The sequence below is a fragment of the Chenopodium album genome, chromosome 10 (assembly GCF_948465745.1).
Source record: "Chenopodium album chromosome 10, dcCheAlbu1.1, whole genome shotgun sequence".
Taxonomy (NCBI): Eukaryota; Viridiplantae; Streptophyta; class Magnoliopsida; order Caryophyllales; family Amaranthaceae; genus Chenopodium; species Chenopodium album.
In genome coordinates, this window is record NC_137843.1 from 10,050,876 (window position 1) to 10,074,364 (window position 23,489).

Genomic DNA, 23,489 nt, shown 5'->3' on the forward strand with positions numbered 1-23,489 from the left:
CAATCTTGAGTCTCACCATTGAATATGGTCTTATATTGTGATAGTGGTCGCCTTTCAATAATCAAGGTGGAGTAACGCTTGAAATGGACTCAGGGTCAAGGCCCACGACATGAAGAGAGACTATTAATACGTAAATCAAATAAGATTTTGTTCTAAATTTACAAATTCTAAATGTAATTACTCGTATTTATTTTGGTTAGTTGGATCGAGTATTAGGTTATACAAGTAGCTAGTTGTCACCTTAATTAAGATTTTCATTTTCAAATGCTCATGCAAATCATATTGACCTATGATGAAGTATTAGGAACAAATTAAAGTACATTGAAGTAATAGAACGTATTATTAGGAACAAAGTGCATTAAAGTAATTGAACTAATCATTGTATACACTATAAGAATATGATGTCCTTTTTTAGTTGAAATAGTGATCAATTGCCTTTGAACGAACGAATTAATTAGCATCATACAGAAGATAAGGAATTGAAGAAAAGAGATTAGTAGTAAACATGATTAATTAGAGATTAGACATGCCACTAAACACATTAACGACTAATTACCATCCAGCTAATATATCTTCCATTGATTTCTTATGTTGCAATGATTATTATACAATCAACCACTCAATTGAAAATGAAACTGTACATTATATTGCTAGCTCAACTTACTTTGCTTCGCTCTTTCTTCTCTTCTTTTCCTTCTTGTTGATCTGCCCTTTTATTTTGTGGGGAGCTTTTATATACTTGACTTTTTGGATGAAAGTCCTTTATGTGTTTAAATTTTTATCATCTATTTTTTTATTTGAAAAGAAAATTAGATGGACAACTCGAATTACATTTTAGGTGACATACAAATGGTTTGGGACATTAAAAATAATACAATAATAAAAGTCATATTCTTTTGAACTTGTTTATCCGAATTTCAGGTGATCAGTTCGGCTCAAATTAATTCAGTTCATCTTCAAATATACAATTCAGTACAATGAAATCCCAGTTTTAGGTATGACAAAAATTAAGCCCTTGCTCCGAGTAAAGTTCGTGAAAAAGACTAACAAATGAGAAAATGGGAAACCAGAGAAAAAAAAAACAATTTATTAGGCCTTGTTTTGCATCATTTTTTGTTTTCAGTTTTCAGTTTTTTTAAAAACCAAAAACAGGAAACAAAAAAAAGATGTTTTCACTTTTCTGTTGTCAATTTTCAAAATTATCATGATTTTAATAAGTTTATATAATTTTTGATTCATTATGGGACATATATCAATGTACTTTTAAAAACCAAAAAACAGAAAACCACAGCAATGTCATACGAACCCTTAGTTACTATAAATATTTCATGTTAGGAAATAGATGAGGATCGATTGATTTAGATAATGTGTTTGATATGTGAATATAGATAACAATATATAAAACATAAATTTGAGAAACAAAATAGATAATAGATTAGATGAACACACAGATATATGTGGTTCGGTGAAATTAAACTTACGTCCACAGGATAAGGGATGGTATTTTCTTATTAGCTTTCATGGAGGATAAATAGGAGAGATAACAAAAGAAGATACAACACTTTCCATCTCACAAAATATCTCAATAGAGTTACATATTGGCTTGAATTAGGTAGTCAAATCAATATGAGCACTTAATAATTGTACGTCCACCCAACACTTCCTTATATAACATAAGAAAACCTTAAAAGTAACCCTAAATTATTCTATAAGAAATAACATTAGTAGCCGACATAAGCATAACCGAAATTAGGAACAAAACATCTTCACTCGACTAGGCACTGACGTGCTATATATGTAGGGCATGCCCGTGTATGTCCCTTCCCATCTTCGATAGTCCTTCGAAAAACGGTCATAACTTTCTCTTTTCTTATCGGAATTGGACATATGACCTATTATTGGAAAGCTCTTGAAACAAGCTATCACCTCCAACTAGAATCACCTCAAGATCATGTCTGGAACTTTGGATAGATTGAGAGATATGTGCATTTGAATTTGGCCCTTCACCATTGTACACTACTAAAATTCGGCTAAATTGCGACCGTTTTTCTACGACCGTCTGAAAAACGGTCGCAAAATATGAAATTTGCGACCGTGTTTTATGCGGTCGCAATATTACGACTGCTTTGACAACGGTCGCAAATTTGCGACCGTTTTGTGGCCGTTTTTAGCCTTTTAGACGGTCGCTAGGATGTTTGAACAATTAAAAATAATTCTAAATTAAAATAAATCGTCTGCGACCGTCAAAGACGGTCGTTAATGTCATAATCTGCGACCGTCAAAGACGGTCGTAAAATTCATAATCTGCGACTGTCAAAGAGACGGTCGTAAATGTCATAATCTGCGACCGTCAGAGACGGTCGTAAAATTCATAATTTGCGATCGTCAAAGACGGTCGCAAAAAGATTTTTTTTTTTATAAAAAAAATTCGGGTATAAATGCCACCCATCTCACCCCAACCCTAATTTACTAACCCTCACGCCGCTCCTCTTTCTCTTTCCTCTCCTCTCTTCTTTTTCCTTCCTCTCTCCTCTGAATCTCTGATTTCTTTCCTCTCTTCTTTCTCTTTCCTCTCCTTCTTTTCTCTTTCCTCATCCTCCATCTCTTTCCTAAGAATTGAAGAATCAGAAGTTGATAAATTCGTTGCTCGTGTGAAATATTTTTTCTCTACGCTTCTCATTCAAGATTTGGCTCAAATTGGAAGCTTCGCTTGTGGTGTTGATGCCGACGCTTGCTCTCTCCTCCGCGCTGCTCGTCACGACTGCACACTCGAGCCACCGTCACGACCTCCACCGTCACAAGAACGAACCTAAAACAAGTCAAGGTTTTCTAGATCTGATATTTAAATTAGGTAGATTGTAGATCTACTTTTATTGTTTCTAATTATTTCTGATTATGTATAATTGTTATATTGTAATTTTAGTTTATAAAATTTGAAAATTTTTCATTATTGTTTCATTTTGAATTTATGGGTGATATTTTGTATTTTGTATAATTGTTTCATTTCGAATTTATGGGTAATTTTCTGTAATTTGTATAATTGTTTTATTTCAGATTTTGTGGGGTTTTTTTTTTCAATTTTTGATAATTTTGTGGCCGATGGTGGTGGGTAAGGGTGGTTTTGGGTCAGAGGTGTTTGGTGGGTAAAGGTAGTTTCGGGTGAGAGGCAGTTGGTGGTTGTGGGTTGAGGGTTTTTCGGGTTGAGGGTTTTTCGGGTGAGAGGTAGTTGGTGGTTGTGTGTTGAAGTTGTTTCGGGTGAGAGCCGGTGGGTTGAGGTGAAGTGGCGGTGGTGGCTGTTTGGGTGGGCGGCGATGGTGGGTCAGTGTTTTTTAGGGTGGTGGTGGTGGTATGGGTGGGAAGTGATGGTGGTGGGTAGTAGCGTTGGGTACAGTTGGTTTGGGTGGTGGGATAACTGGCTGTGGGGTACAGGATGTGGGTGGGTTTTTTTCTTTTTTCTTTTGTTTTTTTAAAACTTTTTAGCGACCGCCTTTGGCCATCGTTAATTCTCAAAATTGTGAGTGATTATAAAAACGGTCGTAAAATTTAATATTTGCGACCGTTTCTCTTGCGGTCGTTGAAAATATTAAAAACGGTCGCAATAAATCTGTGACCGTCAAACGGTCGTAATAATTTGTTTTTGCGACCAAGGAAATAACGACCACCCCTTTACGACCGTTTTTGCTATTTTCTGCGACCGTTAGAGGCGGTCGCTAAAACCTTAATTTTTAGTAGTGGTACTAGATTTAATTTCAAGTCACAATTAACACTTCATGTATCTTATTTCTTTTACTCTTAAAATGTACTACACCTTTTTTTTTAATGAGAAACCATACGATTAGTGTAAAGGTGATCATTGGATGGGCCAGACCGAGAGCAAAAAAGTAGCCCACTTCTCGGGACGAGCCAAGATTCGGGCCGAAAATTTTGTGCCCAAAGCCGCCAAAAAAAAAAATAAAGATTGAACAAAGTATTATGTTTTGATTTTTGAACTTTATACAAATAATAGTAGGTCAACAAATTAATCTTAGATATTGATTAAATAATTATACATTTTTTCAATTTTTGTTTGATTGAAACAGAAATTATTACTAATTTAAAGTTTTTTTTTTTTTTTTTTATTTTTTTTTAAGGAACTATATTAAAGTACTATTTATGTGTAGGGATCTTATGTTGTTTAATTGATTAAATAATTTTATACATCTTTTTTTCAATTTTTGTTTGATTTAAATAAAATTATTACTATTTTAAAGTACTATTTAAAAGGAATCTTATGATGTTTAATAACAAAGTTATAAGATACTTATTGAAAGTTATAGTACAAAAAAAACTATTAGTTAGTATCATGTGTATCATAATAAAATACAAATACTTAGTTGTGTGATTTGGTTGCTTCAAAAAAAAAGTTGTGTGATTTGGTGTAATATGAAGTGCTACACTTAGCAAAAATTTAAAATTTCAAGTGTCGCTATTTTGTGACTTGGCTAATCGTTAAACATTATACAGTACTTTATGATATGATATACTTCTATATAAAGAGATACTAGATGAAGTCCGTGCGATGCACGGGTCGATTTTTTTTTTTTAAAATAATTTTTCATATTTATTTGATTACATTTGTTATTTTATTAGTTGTACATAATATATCATTTTCTCCGTATTTGTTTTAAAATATTAGATAAAATTCCTAATCTCAAACGATAATATTTCGTATTTAATTAATGTAACTATTAAAATCTCATTGGTCAATTATGCTTATGTGGCACTTGAATTATTTATTGGATATAGCTATAATTTATAATCCTACGTGGCACGTTAACTTATCTTAGGTGGCATAATCCTATTGTAGTTTTTTTAAAATATTAATCCTATGTGGCGCTCTAATAATTTTTATAAAATAAAAATCCTACGTGGCTCTCTAAAATTTCTAATAACTATCTAATGAATTTAATTACTAAATTATGGATGATACTTATGAAGTTTAAATATCCTTTCACCCCATTAAACTTATTTTATCTTTATATAAGAAGTTTTGATCGTGGAAATTAAGCCTGCAATATATATACATATATAAATGGTTAGTAAATTCAATAGTATTTTATTTTAAAAGTTAAATATCTAGCAAAAAATATCTGAAAGAGTATATACCTTCACTTTTTTAAATGGGTTGTTGGTGGAATCGTTGTCATCTTCCTTATAATTATCAGTTTCATCATGAGAACGTTTTCCATCTTCCTTAACTATATGACTTGTATAGTTGTATGATTTTCTTTCATTGTTGCATCTTCGTTGTCCTTTCTAAAGAATAATAAAATAATTATATTTTAAAGAATTTTTTTTCAAAACTTTAAATGAAAAACATATGTTAAGAACACTTGTTTCAATAATTTTCATCAAAAGTTACCTTAAATACACTTGGTTCAATAATTTTCGTCACAGTGAATGTTTGTTGTGAAACAGCCTAGAAACTCGTACTTTGATTTTCCAATTATTTTTACTCGAATTTAATTCTCTGATCAAATTAAATCTGTAGGGAAAAAATAGCACATAAATCATAAGCGAATAAGCATAAAGTATTTCAAATAAAAACACGATGTAAGTAACAATTATATAATGTAAGTAACAATTATATATATAAGTTAAATTATGAATTACCCAACCATGTATGATTTAAATTTGATACAAATTACTAACACGAAATTGTTTGATGTCGATTGATTTTGCATTATACGTCAATTTATAATAGTAGGGTATTACCATAAGATTATGAAATATTTTTAATTTTTTATTATTAAAATCTATCTTTTAAGTTTATACAAAAAATTTGTCATTATCTATTATCCTTTATACTATTATATTTTGATGATATAATAATTAAGAAAAATTATTAGATTAAAAAAAACGAAAACTTCAATAATAATCCAACTTGGTGAACCCAAAAAATGGGTATTAAAAAGACTAAGCTAGGAAAATAAAAATTAAAGAAAAAGAAAATAAAAGAACTAACTTACTAAAAAGGAAAATATAAAGAAAATCAGAAAAATGAAAAATAAATTGAAAAAGAAAAGAAAAGGCAAAAGAAATAAAAATAAAATAAAAAGAAATGATATAAAGATCCTCAAAGTCAGACCCCCTTTCTTCTTCACAGTTTCGTTGCTCCTCAATTGAGAAATAATCCCGCGCATCTTATCAACAACCAATGATCATAGCTATCTTTACTTAAAATTAACTTTCTAAAATATTTTTTCATATACATGTATTTTTATAAAAAAAACCACGTAGTAATGATAAAGTAATTTTATTTTAATGAAGCAAAATTATCATTATCATATACTTCTTATGTTTATCGTACATAAGGTAGTTTTTTTTTTTTTTTTTTTTTTTTTTTTTCAAGTAAAGCAAATTTACGTTCATACTTATTATGTTTATCATAAATAAGGTATTTTAATTTTAATTTTTTAATTCTAATTTTTGATAATGTAAATATATAATTAATTTAAACTTTAAAATTTCATTTGTCAATTTTTCTTATGTGGCATTTGAATTATTTAATTCTAAAAGAAAATTATTTGATTGGCTACAACAAAAATTTATAATCCTACGTGGCGCTCTAAGAAAATTAAATCCTACGTGGCTCTCTAAAAACTCGAGTATCATTATCATATACTTCTTATGTTTATCGTATATAAGGTAGTTTTTTTTTTTTTTTTTTTTTTTTTTTTTTTTTTTTTTTTTAAGTAATGAAAATTTACGTTCATACTTATTATGTTTATCATAAATAAGGTAATTTAATTTTAATTTTTTAATTCTAATTTTTTATAATGTGTAATATATAATTAATTTAAACTTTAAAATTTCATTTGTCAATTTTTCTTATGTGGCATTTGAATTATTTAATTCTAAAAGAATATTAATTCTAAAAGAAAATTATTTGATTACAACAAAAATTTATAATCCTACGTGGCGCTCTAAGAAAATTAAATCCTATGCGGCTCTCTAAAAACTCGGGAAAAAACTCCACTTTATATATATATATTAGATTGATGCTTAATTTTATGATTTGAAAATCGTGTTATGAATAAATTACTCACTCTAATCTATTTCTTTTTATTCTTTACCTATGGTAAAATGGGAGCCTTGGGATACAACAATAATATAAAATGAATAATGAATATTAAAAACAATAAAATAAAATGAATAAAGGAGATTTCAAATTTTAAAAAATGGTACATAATAGAAAATAAATTAAATGGAGGATTTCTTGAACAAAGTAAAAGAAGCAATAAAGTAAACCACTATTATAATAATGGACTAATAAATTTCCATTATTTTCTAAAAAAAACTAGCATATTTTAATTTTATGTTTTTATATATCAAATTATTAATTTTGATATCAAATAATTAGTTTTGAAGCTTATAGAATCTATGATATATAGTCACCCAAATTAATTTTCTTTTTTGCCAAAATCCTATTTTGTTTAGTATTTGTTTGTGAGTGAACGAATAATTTTGTTAAATGAGCAAAAATCTCGATATATTCTTATATTTAAAAATTATTACAAACTAATTTTATACATAATAACAAGGTTTGCTCGACAATGAAGCTGAAACAAGGTCGAATAATTATTATACTGGGTGCCTTCATAGTCAATAGTGACAAGAACACGGAGCTTTATATTAGCTACTGTGATTGCGGGATGCAATTTGGTGGTTTTAGCCATAAGAGAAAAGGAAAGGGAAGATGAAGAGAAGAGAGGAGAGGAAAGTGGTGGCTAGGCAGGAGGAAACCTAGTCGTCTGATACCATGTGAGAATGTTTTCCCTGAGTTCTCATTACTCATTCTCAACAATATATGCAATCATAATTAGAAGTTAACCTAAAACTATAAACGTAATTAAAAGAGTGGCTAAATCCTTATATTTTATTTTATGAAGGAAACAACCCTTATAGCCTTGCTCATTACTAATCCTGATTAGTTATTAAATGTTAGCTTCTTTGACTAGCTGTTAGTTATTTATCTTTGTATTTATTATTTAATTTATTACCTATAATTAGTTGTTTAGTGTCAAAATGTATGTTTAATAAGTAGTTGTTACTTCCCGTTAAAAAAAAAATAGTTATTACTTATTAGTTGTCTTGGCGTATAAAACAAGCTAAAAGCTTTAATTTTTTTAAAAAAAGCTATTTCAAACAACATGTTACTAAACATCCCAAAGAGCTTTTTAAAATGATCAAACAACTTAAAAAGCTCCTAACCAAACACTTAGTTTTATTTATTTATTTATTTATTTATTTATTTATTTTTTTAATATCATAAATCAAAACCTGCAACTAACACTTTGCAACGTTTTTTCATGAATTCTCTCTCCTTATACTTTATTTGGGTGACATTGTTATATAATCAATAAATAAATCTTTCTCCTTATACTTAAATAACCAATCGTTACAAGCACCAAAAAAATAACCAATCGTTACACCTCTCTCAAATACTGTCAAACACCATCATCTAATTTAGATAATGCTATACAAAATGATCCAATTAGATAATTTCAGATTTCTTATATGACAACACATTCAATTTCTAAGCTTTTATTTGGGAACTATTAGCAAATAAAAAATCGAGAATTATAATATCAATACAAAGAAGATCTAGGAGAGAATTAATTGAGAAGTCGAATTTCGAGAGAGAGTAGTGTTGGGAATACCTCAAAAGCTTTCAGTGCTGTTGTCGTCTTGCCGACAAGGAAGAACAATTTCGATGGGGAGGATTCAATGCTATAGACATTGTCGGGTTAATCATCAATGGGATCAATGGATTTAATGGCATCACAGGGGCAATGGTTGTAATTTTCCAATATCTCTTTCCTATCTTTGTCTCAATGAATTGATGTAGTTTAGTCTACAAGTTGCAAATATTACAAAAATGCCCTCATGCACCTTGTATGAGCTGAACTAAACGCGACACGTTAATGTTTAGTTATTCATGGACTCTTGGTGCAACACTTTGTTTTAATTTTAATTTTATATGATGCAACACTTAGTTTTAATTTTAATTTTATGTGGTGCAACCCTTGGTGAAAACGTTCTCTATTCTCATGACCCGGACAATCCAAATTACTTGAAGATTTGTCGATCTAGGGTATAATTGTAACACCGAACACACGGGCTCTACCAAAACTCTTCTTCTATTTCTGGGCTTTTGCCTTGGCGTTGCTTGTTTAGGAGACAGCATTACAAGAAGAACTCTCCAGAACACCGTCGCACACAACAGAGTGAGCGAAAACGATGTCGTACGACGAACGATACGAAGGCAACGGCGAAGAAAACGGCTCACCGGCGCAGCAATACAGCGGCGGTCACGGCGGTGCCGCCGATAACCACCACGACTCCAAATCACTGGTACTTTTTTTTTTTTTCATATACATAATTTATTTCTCTCTTATTCGAATTAGGGTTTTTTAAATTGATCTTCAGAAATTCTTAGGGCTTAGTGGTTTTTGTTGTCAGTTTGATTGATGATTAAATTAAGGTGAATTATAAGCGTTATTGAATGAATTAAAGTTTAAACCTTCAATTTATATTGCCGACTTTGCCAGATTCTGGTAATTGTTGTTTATTAGGGTTCATGTTTTTACATTAATTCAAAATATTAGTGAAATTTATGAGAAAGAATTATGTTTTAGTGGAGACTGGAATTAGAATTAAGGATTTATGGATATTGAATGGAGCAAAAAAGGACGCTTTGTTTGAAATCTCAGGGTTTTACGCGTCGATTGAGAATAGAATAAGTAGTTCAGCCTTAGCAGAGTGTGGATTGTTGAAAAGGTAGCTTGGTAGTTGAGTTTGAAGCTATTTAGCAAAACAAATTGCTCCCATGTTTGGAATTTATAATGTCGTCATGCATACTATACTATTTTGGAATGTTTGGAAAAAACTATCGCATTTCCTGTATGACTGGATTATGTTGTTAGACTATCGAACATGACCCTAGTTAGATAGATGGAGAGGGGATGGCTATGAGACCATTATCATAGCTTTATAGGTATCTTAGTGGAATTAGCCAATTAGGGATGATCCCTTATGGTGTTGTGATGGTGTGACGATTCCTGATGGAGGGTATATCAGTTTGAATTTTCGACTAAACGGTCTTAAGGATATTCTGCAAGTTGCCAACATGATGTTGTTGTCTGATTAGTTCTTACAGTTTGATTTTCTCAGCAAAGATGGGGTGGAATTCCACATGCCTTTTGTATGTACTATGTAAGGAGGAATTTTAGACTCTTTGCATTTTAATAATAAGATAGCTTTTGCAAGTTATTTTGGTTAGTAGATGCTTCACTAGTAATAGTGTATTGAGCTGGTATATTCTTCTTTTGATTTTGGTATTTCTCATGGCATACTGAAATCTACCTATTTTTATCTGAGCAATGGGGTTAATTTGCATTCTAATTGCTTGGAACTGCCAGTTAAATGGATGGTTTTCATGGTCTAATTTTGTAGAATTTTTATGGACTGTTTGTTGCTTTGAATTTTTGTAGACCTTCTTGTACTTTATGTATGAAATTTTCTTACCATAACATTTTTGCAGCATGAGTCACAAAGTCATGAGGAGTCTACAAGAAGCAGGGAAATGGAAAGGGATAAGGATAGAGACAAAGAAAGAAAGAGGGAGAGGGAGAGGGACAGGGATAGAGACAAAGACAGAGACAGAGAGAGAGACAAAGATAGAGACCAAGAAAAGAATAGGGATAGAGACAAAGATAAAGATAAAGATAGGGACCGAGAAAAGAGTAGGGACAGAGATAGGGACAGAGGAGAGCGTGATCGCCATAGGGATCGCCACAGAGAAAGGAGCGAGAGAAGGGGGCGGAGCAGGGATGTGGTAGATGAAGATTATCGCCACAGTAGTCGAGATCGTGACAGGTAAAGGTTTAAACTGTTAAGCCTAAGTGTGTGAATCTGATATCAAGTTACTGGTTTCCTTCAAATGTCATTAGTAATGTTTTTACGCTGTTCATTTATCTCATAAAATTTGGATGCAATCATATTTGTAGACGAAGAGATTATGACGATGACCGAGAGGATAGGCATAGACGAAGTTCTCGATCTCATTCTAGGGCCAGATCTCATCATAAATCAAGATCACGCTCTCGTTCAAGGTCAAGATCACGTTCACGTTCTAAGAGGTAATGTTTAGATTTGTGGCGTTTATTGTATTCTGTACTGTTGTGTGTTTCAAGCTGATGTGTGCTGATAATTGTTAGCCTGCATTTTGATTAGCTAAAATCAGTAGCTAGGTGCCTAGGGTGTCAATATTATTATTATTATCTGTGTGTGCGCGCTTGCTTGTGTGTGTTGCCGTGTTGTTTGGAAGGGTAGCTATATCAGGTTACCTCAATGTGAAGCCAATCATCTCTTTTTATACTATTGGATGATGTTTCCTCGTGTATCTTTTTGAATATACTAGGCTTTTTCATTATTTTATTAAAGTCAGTTAAGAGTTTGCATCTCATATGTTAAGTAATTGGTGACACTAGCCATTGACAATATGAGTTTGTAGGGCAGGCACATATTCAAAGCTTTTCACTTTGGTCTCTTTTGCTTTAAGGAAGATGCTATTGTTTGGTTTATGAATCCATTTTCTGACTATACATGATTATTCACTGTACTTTAAAGTTGTGCGGCCAAGTTTACAATTCTCATTTGATCATTAGATTTTCATTTGTTATACGGAAAGAACTAGAATTCTATTCTCTTGAGAATGATTACAATTCATGAATACTACTCTGCTGGTGACAGTATGAGTAAGCTTTATATCTGAGATATACATATGGATTCTAATTGGCTTTTGATGGTTGTAAGAAGTAGTCATAGTCTTGTTTTAGGATATGTATGATGTCATTATAAGGTTTTGCTTTTGTGACCTTTTATGTCTTGACGAAGTTCTTAGTTCTGATGCTCTTTATTATCTGCTGCTATTTCTTCTACATTGATATGGGAAAGAAGCTGTGCTTTTATGTATACAAATGGTCCTTATATTTATTTATTTGTATTTTTTTATGCACTTTATGGATTTAAGGGCATGTTCTCTTCAGCTTATTTTTCAGTTCAGTTCAGTTCCTAATTTCCTTCTCTCATAAAATGTTCAGTTCAGCTCAGCTCTACTTTCAATCAATGAGAACAGGCCCTAAGTGTGTATATGATCTTGTTTGTAGGTTTTAGTATGTTGTTAAAATCCTTGTGAGCAAATTTATTTTGGCTGGGTAACTTAGTATCTCTAGTAGCATGATAAACATTACTGCCTTGTTACTGATGGACATGATGGTACATATATTGTTTTTCCTGATGGTATATCATGTCTTTCTATTGACTATTACTGTGTGCTAGCAGTAAAAGGATCAGCGGATTTGACATGGCACCACCAGCTGCGTTGATGACTGCTCCTGCTGTTGGAGGTCTGACTATCTACCTTTACTTTGAACATAGATTTGTGTTTATAACTGTTGCTTTTTTTTTGTTTGCTTTAGTGTGGAAACTTCGTATCAAATTACATGCTTTCATTGGGTAAGCTTATTCATCCACTTTTTATTTGCTATATTGAGCCTGGTGGAGTGTTTGCAGATGGGCAGTAGTGAGTTTTTCATTCTTCACTTTTTATATATTTAGTTAAATAACTCTGGAACTGAAAGATGTTTTCCGTTTGTTCTTGTCTTTTGGTGTTTGTTTCTTGTTTGTGTCTTTTGTTTTGTTGTAAGAAGGTAATGTTGGGCTACTTGCCCCACTGTGCTGACATTGGGTGTGAGCAGACTTCTGTAGCTTTAATGTACAAGGAAGAACCAATGCTCAGGTTGGGTTTTGTTCATCTTTAACTGGCGCCTTATGCGTGTTTCTGTAGTCTTTATTATTAATTCTTGCAAATAGATCTGCCTTCTGCAATTTCTACTTTCGTCAAATTTCTATAGAAAAGATAGCGAACATGTAAATAGGGAAGTTTTATATTCGAAAGAATGTCAATATCAACTTATGACAAATCGAATCGAATGTGTTTTTCTTTTTATTTTTATCTTAACAAGTTGAAAAGGATATTGGTTTTTTTTTATTATGACTACCAATGTATGTGGTGCCTCTATAGAAATATGACAGTTTTGTACCCAATACAGGCCCAGTCACGACAGCTTCTGTTCCTGGGGTATTTCCCAACATGTTTCCTTTAACATCAGGGCCGGTATGTATTTTATTTGAAAAGTTATATTAATGTGTAGTTTTTCTACCCTTTCCCCCTCATTTTTTTCTTGTTTTGTAGATGCAGCTTGGAACTCTCCCTATCATGCCTGTACAAGCAATGACTCAGCAGGTGCGTTGTGAATCTTGTGATGTTTTTGATATCTTGTCATTAGCTCATGCATCATCGTTCTATACATCTTAAATTTGATGATTGGATTGAAATACACAGGCTACTAGGCATGCTCGGCGGGTTTATGTTGGAGGATTACCTCCAGAAGCTAATGAACAGGTTTTCTATCTTCACTATTGTCATCTTGTTCATCCTTTATCTCCATGCTTCTATAATTTGATTATAATCTTGTCTTATTTTTGTTCTGCTGCAGTCTGTGGCTATCTATTTCAGCCATGTTATGGCCTCAATTGGAGGAAATACTGCAGGCCCAGGTAGGAAATCAATAGACAATGAAAGTTACTTGTATTCTGTCTCGATAGTTAGATTTTTAATTTTGAATGATATATCATATTATAACTTGTGCATATTCAGGTGATGCTGTGGTTAATGTGTATATTAATCATGAAAAGAAGTTTGCTTTTGTGGAGATGAGATCTGTGGAGGAAGCTAGTAACGCTATGGCACTAGATGGTATTATATTTGAGGTAATTTATCTGCCTTTCTTTATTTACTATTATTGTAATGGTTCTGGTATCCATGTGGGACTCATTGTGTTTCTTTTATTACAAGAAGTGGAACTCTTTATGTATGTCAGTTTGTGTGAGTGTTGGGCAGGGGAGGTGTTGTATATTGATTGTACTACTCACTCTTGAGTACATTTTATGTTCTCACTATTGCAGGGTACTCCGGTTAAGGTCAGGAGACCCAGTGACTACAACCCATCACTTGCTGCAGCACTTGGTCCAAGTCAGCCTAATCCAAACCTAAACCTGGCTGCTGTTGGTTTGACTCCAGGTTCTGCTGGGGGGCTTGAGGGTCCTGACAGGATATTTGTGGGTGGACTTCCCTATTACTTTACTGAGGCTCAAGTGCGAGAGTTGTTGGAATCCTTTGGAGCACTCCGAGGATTTGATCTTGTCAAGGACAGAGAAACTGGAAATTCAAAAGGCTATGCATTTTGTGTCTACCAAGATCTGTCTGTTACAGATATTGTTTGTCAAGCACTTAATGGAATCAAAATGGGGGATAAAACCCTCACTGTCAGGCGTGCAAACCAGGGTACTCAACAACCAAAGCCAGAGCAAGAAAGTGTATACATGCACGCTCAGCAGCAGATTGCACTGCAGGTTATTTTTATGGTCCATGTTTTATTTATCCTATTAATTCTCTATTAATTTGCTGCTGGGTTTAATCCGCCTGGATCTTTTAAAGTGATTTTTCTTGTGAGATGAATAAATACTGCTAGTTTCACCCTTATGTTGGCACACGGACGACAGTGTCATTTGAAAGGCCATCTTATCCTGTGGCAATACTTCCGTGTTGGTTGGTGCCACAATCTTTTGTCTGCTCGAGTTTGAGCAGCAGTCTATAGCAGGATTATTTTATCTGACTAGTTTCTTTTACCTTCGCAGAAAATGATATTGCAACCTGGTGGCCTTCCCACCAAGGTTGTGTGCTTAACAAACTGTGTAAATCTGGATGAGCTTAGAGATGATGAGGAGTTTGAAGATATATTTGAAGACATTAGACAAGAGGGAGAAAGATTTGGTACTAGTCTCAAACTGCTTGGATTCTTTTTTACTGTATTTTCTTTTTCTCGTCATCCACATAGTGTTAATTTTGTCTATGGTGTATGGAATATATTGCCATATTCTACTATGAAGACTAGTGGCTATTAACCTGAAAGGTTCCATCTATCTCTGTATCATTGTGTATTTCCCCTCCATCTTTGCAGGTTCTTTACTAAGCATTGTCATCCCCAGGCCACATCCAAATGGAGAGCCATCACCTGGGCTTGGAAAGGTTAGTTTAGTGTAAAGTCACATGCTGTCCCTCCATTTCTGTACAAGTTTAGCCTTTTAAGATGAGGCAAACAACTTTAATGTGTTAGTTAATGTTACAATAAATAAACTGACAAGTAACAATTATTACTATATTGATATTTTAATCATTTTATGTGAGTAATGATATGTTGTAACAAGAAGAGGAAGGACACAAAATATTACCTTGCTTCCTCTAGCAATGCTCCTTCCTTTTTGATATTTTGATATAATGACGTACTTGATACTTTGCAATGGAACATCTGATATGTGGCCTATTATAACGTAAACCTAAAAATAACCTAAAGTGTTGTCTGTCACAATGAAAGAATGATATAATGTTTATGCTACATAGGGGGTGAGTTTCATTTGTTCGCTGATTATTATATTATATTATATTATTTATTTATTTCTTTTTCCCCAGGTGTTTCTGGAGTATGCAGATATAGAGAGTTCTTCAAAAGCAAGAGCTGGAATGAATGGAAGAAAGTTTGGTGGCAAAGAAGTCGTGGCTACATTTTATGCGGAAAACAAATATGCGGAGGCACAATATGATGGCTGAAGATATGATAAGATTGTCATCCTTTTATTTTTGGTTTCTGTTCAATTTAGTGGATGAATCACATGTAGATTTTCATTAGGCTACTGAGATTGTAGATGTTCCTATTCTTACCTTTTTGTACTTGGGGTTTATTTTGTACCTGCTGAATAGGATTGCTGTTTTTTACAGCCAGATGCTAGTATATTTAATGTTATCCTCTTTTAGCTTTTAGAATGTAGATGAATGATTTTGCTTGTTATGCGAAGATTCTATAGTTACACGGTCTCTGGACATCTACTGAAATGTGTGTGTTAGCCTGTTAGGCCATATCTGATTGGGAAATTGGTTTGGATTCGAAATGAAATGGTTCTAGTTTGGTTTATTGTTTTGCACAGGAATTGATTTGTGAGTTTGCTTCTCAAATTTTCTGCCATGTTGTTTGTAACACATCTGTAAGGCTAGTTTAATTTGATAATGGTACAATTGGTATTGTGTTATGTAGAACAGTAGAAGTGAGTTTAGGATACTTGGGCCCCGTTCTTTAGAGCTGCTCTGCTTTGCTCTGCTCTGCTCAAATCATATTTGCTCTGTTCTGCTCAAAAGAAATCTGCTCTGCATTGCTCTGTTCTGCTCTACTCTACTCTACTCTATTTTCAAAAAACAATTAATAATAACAATAATAATAATTAATATTCAATAATAATAATAATTAATATTGTATTGATGATAATAATTTATTATTTTGAATAATTATAATAATTATTAATAAAATAATTTTAATAATTATTAATATCAATGATAATTAATATTTATTAATCATAATAATAATTAATAATAATAGTTATCATTATTAATATTTAATAATTCAAACTATTAAGAATTAATATTTAATAATATTATTAATTAATAATTTCTATTAATTATAACAATTCTTTCAAATAAATAAATGATAATAATAACAATTAATAACAATTTCTTTTATAAACATTTGATATTAGAATCACAATGTGTAGAAACATTATATGAATGTGGGTATTGATTGTTAGTTCATTGAGTTGAATTATTTTTCAAATCTTTCCATACAATTTAAGAATTAAAAAAAAGAGTTTGTTTTGAAGTAGTACTTTGTATATCATTATTATATTTAGGGTATAAAATATATGATTAAGACATAAGTAAAATCATTATTACTCATTAAATCATTTTATTTTAAATTTTTTGTGAAATAAATATAAGTAAACCGTTGTCTTTTATCTTTCTACTATTAACATATGTTAAATATGGTATACAAATATTTATGTTTTCACTCACCTAAATCAATGGTATATGCCTTAGTAATAGTAATAATAATAATAACAACAACAACATTAATAATAATAATAACATTAATAATAGTATTAATAATAATAGTAATAATAATAATAATAATGTAATAATAATAGTAATAATAATAATAATAATAATAATAATAATAATAATAATAATAATAATAATAATAATAATAATAATAATAATAATAATAATAATAAGCCTGGTGGTGGTTAATCTTTTTCTCGCTGGGAAATGTCTTTATGAATTGGGAGAATATATTGCTAGTGCTCCTCTTACGCCTCTTGTTAAGCCTGGTGGTGGTATTCGGCCTATTGCGGTGGGTACCGTTTGGAGGCGTCTGGTTTCAAAGGTTGGGGCTACTCTAATTGGTCCGCGTCTGGGAAGCTATTTAGGAGGTCTTCAGTTTGGTGTCGGGGTGTCGACGGGCGGTGAGGCTATTGTTCATGCTGTTAATCGTTTAGTTGAGGCTCGTGGTAGTGATGTTGGCCTTTCTATGTTGCTGGTGGATTTCCTGAATGCATTTAATTTGGTAGACCGTTCGGCTTTGTTGCGTGAGGTTCGTCTCCGTTGTCCAGCTCTCTCGCGATGGGTTGAATTCTGTTACTCTACTCCAGCCAGGCTGTTTTACGGGGAGCATACCTTATGGTCATGTCAGGGGGTGCAGCAGGGTGATCCTCTATGCCCTTTGCTTTTTGCTTTGGTTCTTCATCCGTTGGTGTGCCAAATCAGGGATTCTTTTGATTTATGTTTGCAGGCTTGGTATTTAGATGACGACACTATTATTGGTGACACCTTAGTGGTAGGAAAGGTTTTGGAGTTGATTTTGGCGGAGGGACCTCGTCTCGGACTCCATGTGAACGTTGAGAAAACGGAAGTTTTCTGGCCCTCGGAGGACCCTCGTAGCCGTCTCGTGGGTGTCTTTCCTCCTGATATTGGTCGTCCTATCCATGGCGTTAAGTTGCTAGGTGGTCCTATCAGTGATGATTCCTCTTTCTGTGGTGAGCTTGTTACGCAGAGAGTGTCGAAGGCCATTGTGCTAATGGATGCTGTTGCTAAGCTCGATGATCCCCAATGCGAGTTGTTGCTTCTTCGTGCGTGTACTGGGGTTTCGAAACTGTACTTTGCTATGCGCACTTGTCCTCCTCGTCTTTTTGAAACGGCACAAATTTCTTTTGATGTGGCCCTACGGGCTTTTTTGGAGCGCATTGTAACTGCTTCGGGGCCTAGTTTTGGTGATTGGCAATGGCGACTTGCCACCTTACCTTTTGCTTTTGGTGGTTTGGGTGTCTATTCGGCGGGTGATGTTCGGCACTATGCTTTCCTTGCGTCGCGTCTGCAGTCTTCTGGTCTTCAGGCTACGCTTCTTAGCAATTCTAGTATTGTTGGTCCGGGACCGGCCTTCGATAGTGCTCTTAGTCTTTTTAACAGGACTATGGAGACTGACCTCATGAGTAACCCTAGTGAGATCGCTGCCCCAGACTCATGAAAAAATTGGCAAATATATATTTCACGAAGGTCGCTGCATCTGCGGATTCCACTTTCTCCTTATCTGCGCGTCAGGTTGCCTTATGGAAGTCCCAGCAGGGGGATTACTCTTCGGCCTGGTTGCAGACGGTCCCGATATCGGGTTTGGGTCAGACTATGAATGGAAAGACTTACCGTAGTGTTCTTTGGTACAGGTTGGGTGTTTCTTTGTTCTCCATTTCAACACCATGTTCTGCTTGCTCAAGGGTTTTTGATGGGGATATTTATGGGGATCATGCAGTGTCTTGTGCTGGGATGGTGGGTATTAAACATCGGCACAACGTTATTCGTGACACCCTTGTTGATATTTGTTTTCGGTCTGGGATTTCTCCTCGAAAGGAGGTTAACGTTGGGTTGACTGGAGGGAACGACGGGGCTCTTCGTCCAGCAGATGTGTTGCTTTATTCCTGGGATAGAGGCTTTGATGTATGTGTTGAGTTGACGGGGTCTTCACCTTTGACACAATCGGGGTTGTCTGACTTCGTTCCCAGTCGTGTTGTGTCTGCGGCGGCTCAGCGGAAGCGGGACAAGTATGGGGCGCGTTGTAGGGCTATTGGTTATGGTTTTCTTCCTTTCTCCTTTTCTTCGTTGGGGAATTAGAGAAGGATACTGTTGCGTTGCTGAAACGGGTTCAGGCGTTCGCTAAGACTCTGGATATTGGTGCTCGTGCAGCTGCTCACTTCTTCAGCAGGATTGGGTTCGCTATAGCTAAAGGGGTAGGGGCCCAGATTATATCTCGGCTCCCCACCAATTTCTTGTAAATTGATTGACTTTGTAGGTTTTTAATAATAATAATAATAATAATAATAATAATAATAGTAATTAATAATAATAATAATAATAATAATAATAATAATAATAACAGCAACAACATTAATAATAATAACATTAATAATAGTATTAATAATAATGTTGAAATCTGCTCTGCTCGGCTCGTCTCTGCTATGCTACCCTGAAATCCGCTCTGCTCTATCCTGCTGAAATTTATTCTGCTCTGCTCTGTTGACCCCTGCTCTGCTCTGCCCAAAATCTCAAAAGAACAGGGCCTTGATTAAGTGCCCTTTCCTTCTACCCTGCCATCGCAATTCATTGCTTTATTCACCAAAGCTTCTCACTTGTTCGTTTTGATTGTATTGCTATTGCTATTGCTAGTATATTAATCATCTCTTGTCGTAAAATGTCTTCCAGCTTCAAAAAAAAAAAAAAAAAAAAAAAAAAAAAAAAAATCTCCCAAATCCTCCAGGTTTTGACATTTGACAGTTGACACCATGCAATAGGCCTTAAACCCTAAACCCTCCTTTATCTCTCTCTTTCATCATCTCTTTCCTCCCTCCTAAAACCTCCCCATTGTTGCAGTAAAACCTCTCACACTCCAACAAAAATGTCATTCTCTCGTTCCATTCGACTCGTTCGTCAACTCTCAACCACCACCACCACCAACCCCACCTCCTCAATTTCAATCTCCAAAGCAAAATTCAAGCTCAGAGCAGAACACGACCCAGATAAAGCCCTACAAATCTACTCCTCTGTTTCCGACCGTTACACTTCCCCTGTTTCCTCTCGTTATGCCCAGGAACTCACTGTTCAACGTCTCGCCAAAGCTCGCCGCTTTTCCGACATTGAAGTTCTCATTGAATCCCACAAAAAAACTCCCCAGATCACCCAAGAACCGTTTTTGTGTTCTTTGATTCGATGTTATGGGAAAGCAGGTATGTTTGATCATGCCCTTAGTACTTTTAATCAAATGGATGAACTGGGTACTCCTAGAACTACGCTTTCTTTTAATGCTTTGCTTGCTGCTTGTAATCATTCTAAGTTGTATGATAATGTACCCCAACTGTTCGACGAAATGCCTAAGAGACATGGGTTTGTTCCCAATGAGGTTTCTTATGGGATTTTGATTAGGAGTTTTTGTGGGAAGGGTGATCCTGAATTGGCTTTGAAGACTTTGGAGGAAATGGAGGAGAAGGGTGTTGAGGTTACTGCTGTTGCTTTTACTACTATTTATGATGCATTTTGTAAGAAAGGGATGAGTGATGAGGCCGAGCGCATTTGGAATGAGATGGTGAATAAGGGGTGTTTGGTTGATGCTGCGGCGTATAATGTAAGGATTGGTCATGCCTATGGCGGCGAGCCTGAGGATGTGATGCGGTTGATTGAAGACATGGCTGCCGCGGGTTTGAAACCGGATGCTATTAGTTATAATTATTTGTTGACTTGTTATTGTAGAAATGGGAGGATGGATGAGGCTATGAAACTTTATCTAGAATTGGATGCTAGTGGGTTTAAACCGAAAGCTGCAACGTTTAGGACTTTGGTTCATTATCTGTGTAAGAATGAAGAGTTTAGGAAAGGTTATGATGTGTTTAAGCGTAGCGTTTTTCATAACAAAATCCCGGATTTTGCGACTTTGAAGGTTTTGGTGGAAGGATTGGTGGCTAAGAACAACAAGAAGGACGCAAAGGGATTGATTAGGACTGTTAAGAAGAAGTTCCCGCCCAATGTTTTGAATGCTTGGAAGAAAATTGAGGTTGAACTTGGTTTGGTATCACAAGAATCTGCTGCTACTATGCCTGAAGTGAAAGAGGCTGCAAAATAGTGGTCCTCTGGATACGCTACGGGTTAGAATTAGTGTGGTTAGAGCAAATACAAATTTCATGTGACCTTAATTGAGGAACGGCACATGAAATTGGATACAGCCCATACAGGATATGATTGCGAAAATGATCAAACAACTGTGCAGATTACTCATTTATGATTTCTGGAGGTGGTCTTTGATTTTGAAGTAAACCACAGCTATGATTTTTTTACCCAAGTTATGTATTTACTTCCTCTTTCCCTTGAACAGAACAGGATTTGAATGGTTCCTTTTACCTCAATTTTGTATGATTTTGAGGCTTTAGATTTTCTGAAGTCCATTGTAAGACATAATGATATATATCATGTCATTTTTAACAGGCAATGCAATAAATTTTATACTCGTAGTTATCTTTTTTCATCTTGCTCCATTTCTAATTGAATATCTTTGAATCTTACTTTATTTGGCAATTCTCAGTTCCCAACGCTACTAAATGTTGTTTTACTACACTTTGCGGCTTTGTGCTTTTATAAATGTATCTTGAAACACAGAATTATTGTTTGTTTCTCATGAAGATTAACCGATTCTATCTTTAATTTGGTTATGGATTTATGACTACTGAGCTGACTATTTTCCGTCTTTTTAAACTTATCTCAATCCTAGTATTTGGCTTCTGTGGAGTTGCCTGTTGGTATCAGAAGAAATTGCTTTAGATATTTTCTGGCTGAGTTGCTTTAGATATTGTTTGTTTCTCATGAAGATTAACTGATTAAAATTTAATGCAATATACTTGTACATCTCATTAGGCGAATCAAATACTTGGGGCCTTGGGTAGTGATTTTCTAAGTTTACTGCTCTATCTGAAGAGATCATAGCTGTGCATCAGGAGATGGTTTCCTTCCATTTTCACAAATTGATGTAGCTTTGACACGGGTTCTACTGATGCATCAAAAACTATTCAAGCTGATGTTTATGCAAGTCTGGTTATCAGTTTTTCTAAACTAGTGATGCTTTGATATTTGAAGGTATAATTTTCGGGCACCTAAGTCTATTTCCTGGCGTTGGTTTCTTTCAATCTCCTTGTATTAAGGTGACTTTGGATTGAGCTTTGCACCAGTTTTATAGATTTTACAAAGCATGATTGTGATTTATTGCATCAGTCAGTAATCTCGGTATGCAGTAGATGATTTCTAAACGAGGATTTTTGATTGAGAAGGGACTATTATGACTAGAAAGCTAATTTGGAGGTATTAACATCTTCTGCACATCCTTAGGAAACAATGTACTAGTACATTTCAATATTCTTTCTCATCCTACTAATTTCCTAGAACTTCCTCAGAGCCTTTTTTTTTTCAAGTGCTTGAAAATGCATTGATTAAACGAGACCCGAGGGTGCACCGGTGCGAAGAGTGGAAGAGTGGGACCATGGAGGGATTAAACGAGGAAGAGGGAGACCAAAGATGACTTGGTTGGAAGGAGTGAGGAAGGATATGAAGTGCATGGATTTACGTGAGGACGAAGTTTTGGATCGTAAGGGATGGAGGAGAAAGATTTATGTTGATGACTACACGGAATAATCAAATTTGGTTCATGTTAGCCGACCCCACTTTTGGGATTAAGGCTTTGATTGATTGATTGATTGATTGATTGAAAATGCATTGATACAAGAAGGATGCAGAGAGGCAGAGAGCAGTACAGATGTCAGTGCTTAGTGTTTATGCTGGTGAACTTGATCCTCAGGTTCGCTATTGCTTCCCATTCTAAGCTTGTTTTCTGTAGTTATTTGCTACCCTAGTCATTAATTGTTACATGCCTATATCTTCAATTGAAATGAACATTATCCATACCTATCTCCTAGGCAATACCTATATCCTTTCGCATGATTATGCAAAATCTCATTGAGTTGGCTGTCAATTTGTCGCCACCAAGCTGGTAAACGAGCAGGTATGGAAAGTTCGGTTCATGCTATCATTTCAAACGGGAAGGATGCATTTAGCTCCATTTATCTTTCCTTGGTTTGTATGTCAAGTTGCTTCTCCTTTTGGATTCAAGATTTCACTCTATCTAGTTCCTATAAATAAACAAAATGCCATTAGAGTGTTCGTTCTGTTGTTTCACTTACAAAATGTCATTCAAATCAGTTTGAGGGCTAATTTCAACAAAATAAGTTTAGTTTGACGAAAACCCAAATATGTTAGGCCTGATGGCAAATATGGCAATACCGAGTAAGCTCTTCAACATCAACAAATAATAAAAGTGCCAAAATAAAGCTATAAATTAACAATGACTACAAGATTAAGA

At 34.2% G+C, this 23,489-nt stretch overlaps 2 protein-coding genes across 3 annotated transcripts; both read left to right on the forward strand.

The window, feature by feature from the left end:
- The first annotated feature begins 9,160 nt into the window (after window positions 1-9,160).
- On the forward strand, window positions 9,161-16,039 carry LOC145562201 (splicing factor U2af large subunit A-like). Of its 2 annotated transcripts, none has more exons than XM_081622399.1 (13): window positions 9,161-9,396; window positions 10,586-10,920; window positions 11,052-11,183; window positions 12,388-12,452; window positions 13,158-13,222; window positions 13,301-13,351; window positions 13,451-13,510; window positions 13,605-13,665; window positions 13,766-13,878; window positions 14,074-14,520; window positions 14,806-14,941; window positions 15,129-15,196; window positions 15,638-16,039. In XM_081622399.1, the coding sequence occupies exons 1-13, from the start codon at window positions 9,283-9,285 to the stop codon at window positions 15,773-15,775; spliced, it is 1,785 nt and encodes a 594-aa protein (XP_081478525.1). In that variant the 5' UTR covers window positions 9,161-9,282; the 3' UTR covers window positions 15,776-16,039. The 2 variants fall into 2 exon arrangements, with proteins under 2 accessions (XP_081478525.1, XP_081478526.1); XM_081622400.1 differs by having other exon boundaries at window positions 13,307-13,351.
- Window positions 16,040-19,833: 3,794 nt separating this feature from the next.
- LOC145562202 (small ribosomal subunit protein mL103 (rPPR7)-like) lies at window positions 19,834-21,450 on the forward strand. The gene has a single exon (XM_081622401.1). The coding sequence runs from the start codon at window positions 19,992-19,994 to the stop codon at window positions 21,207-21,209; it is 1,218 nt and encodes a 405-aa protein (XP_081478527.1). The 5' UTR covers window positions 19,834-19,991; the 3' UTR covers window positions 21,210-21,450.
- The last annotated feature ends 2,039 nt before the right edge of the window (window positions 21,451-23,489 follow it).

What these genes read in the sequence shown, in the direction of transcription:
- LOC145562201 (XM_081622399.1), top strand. Translation starts at nt 9,283, where the DNA reads ATGTCGTACGACGAACGATACGAAGGCAACGGCGAAGAAAACGGCTCA. An exon ending in TCACGTTCACGTTCTAAGAG is followed by an intron (nt 11,184 to 12,387) that starts GTAATGTTTAGA and finishes GTGTGCTAGCAG; the next exon opens with TAAAAGGATCAGCGGATTTG. An exon ending in AGGAAATACTGCAGGCCCAG is followed by an intron (nt 13,666 to 13,765) that starts GTAGGAAATCAA and finishes GTGCATATTCAG; the next exon opens with GTGATGCTGTGGTTAATGTG.
- LOC145562202 (XM_081622401.1), top strand. Translation starts at nt 19,992, where the DNA reads ATGTCATTCTCTCGTTCCATTCGACTCGTTCGTCAACTCTCAACCACC.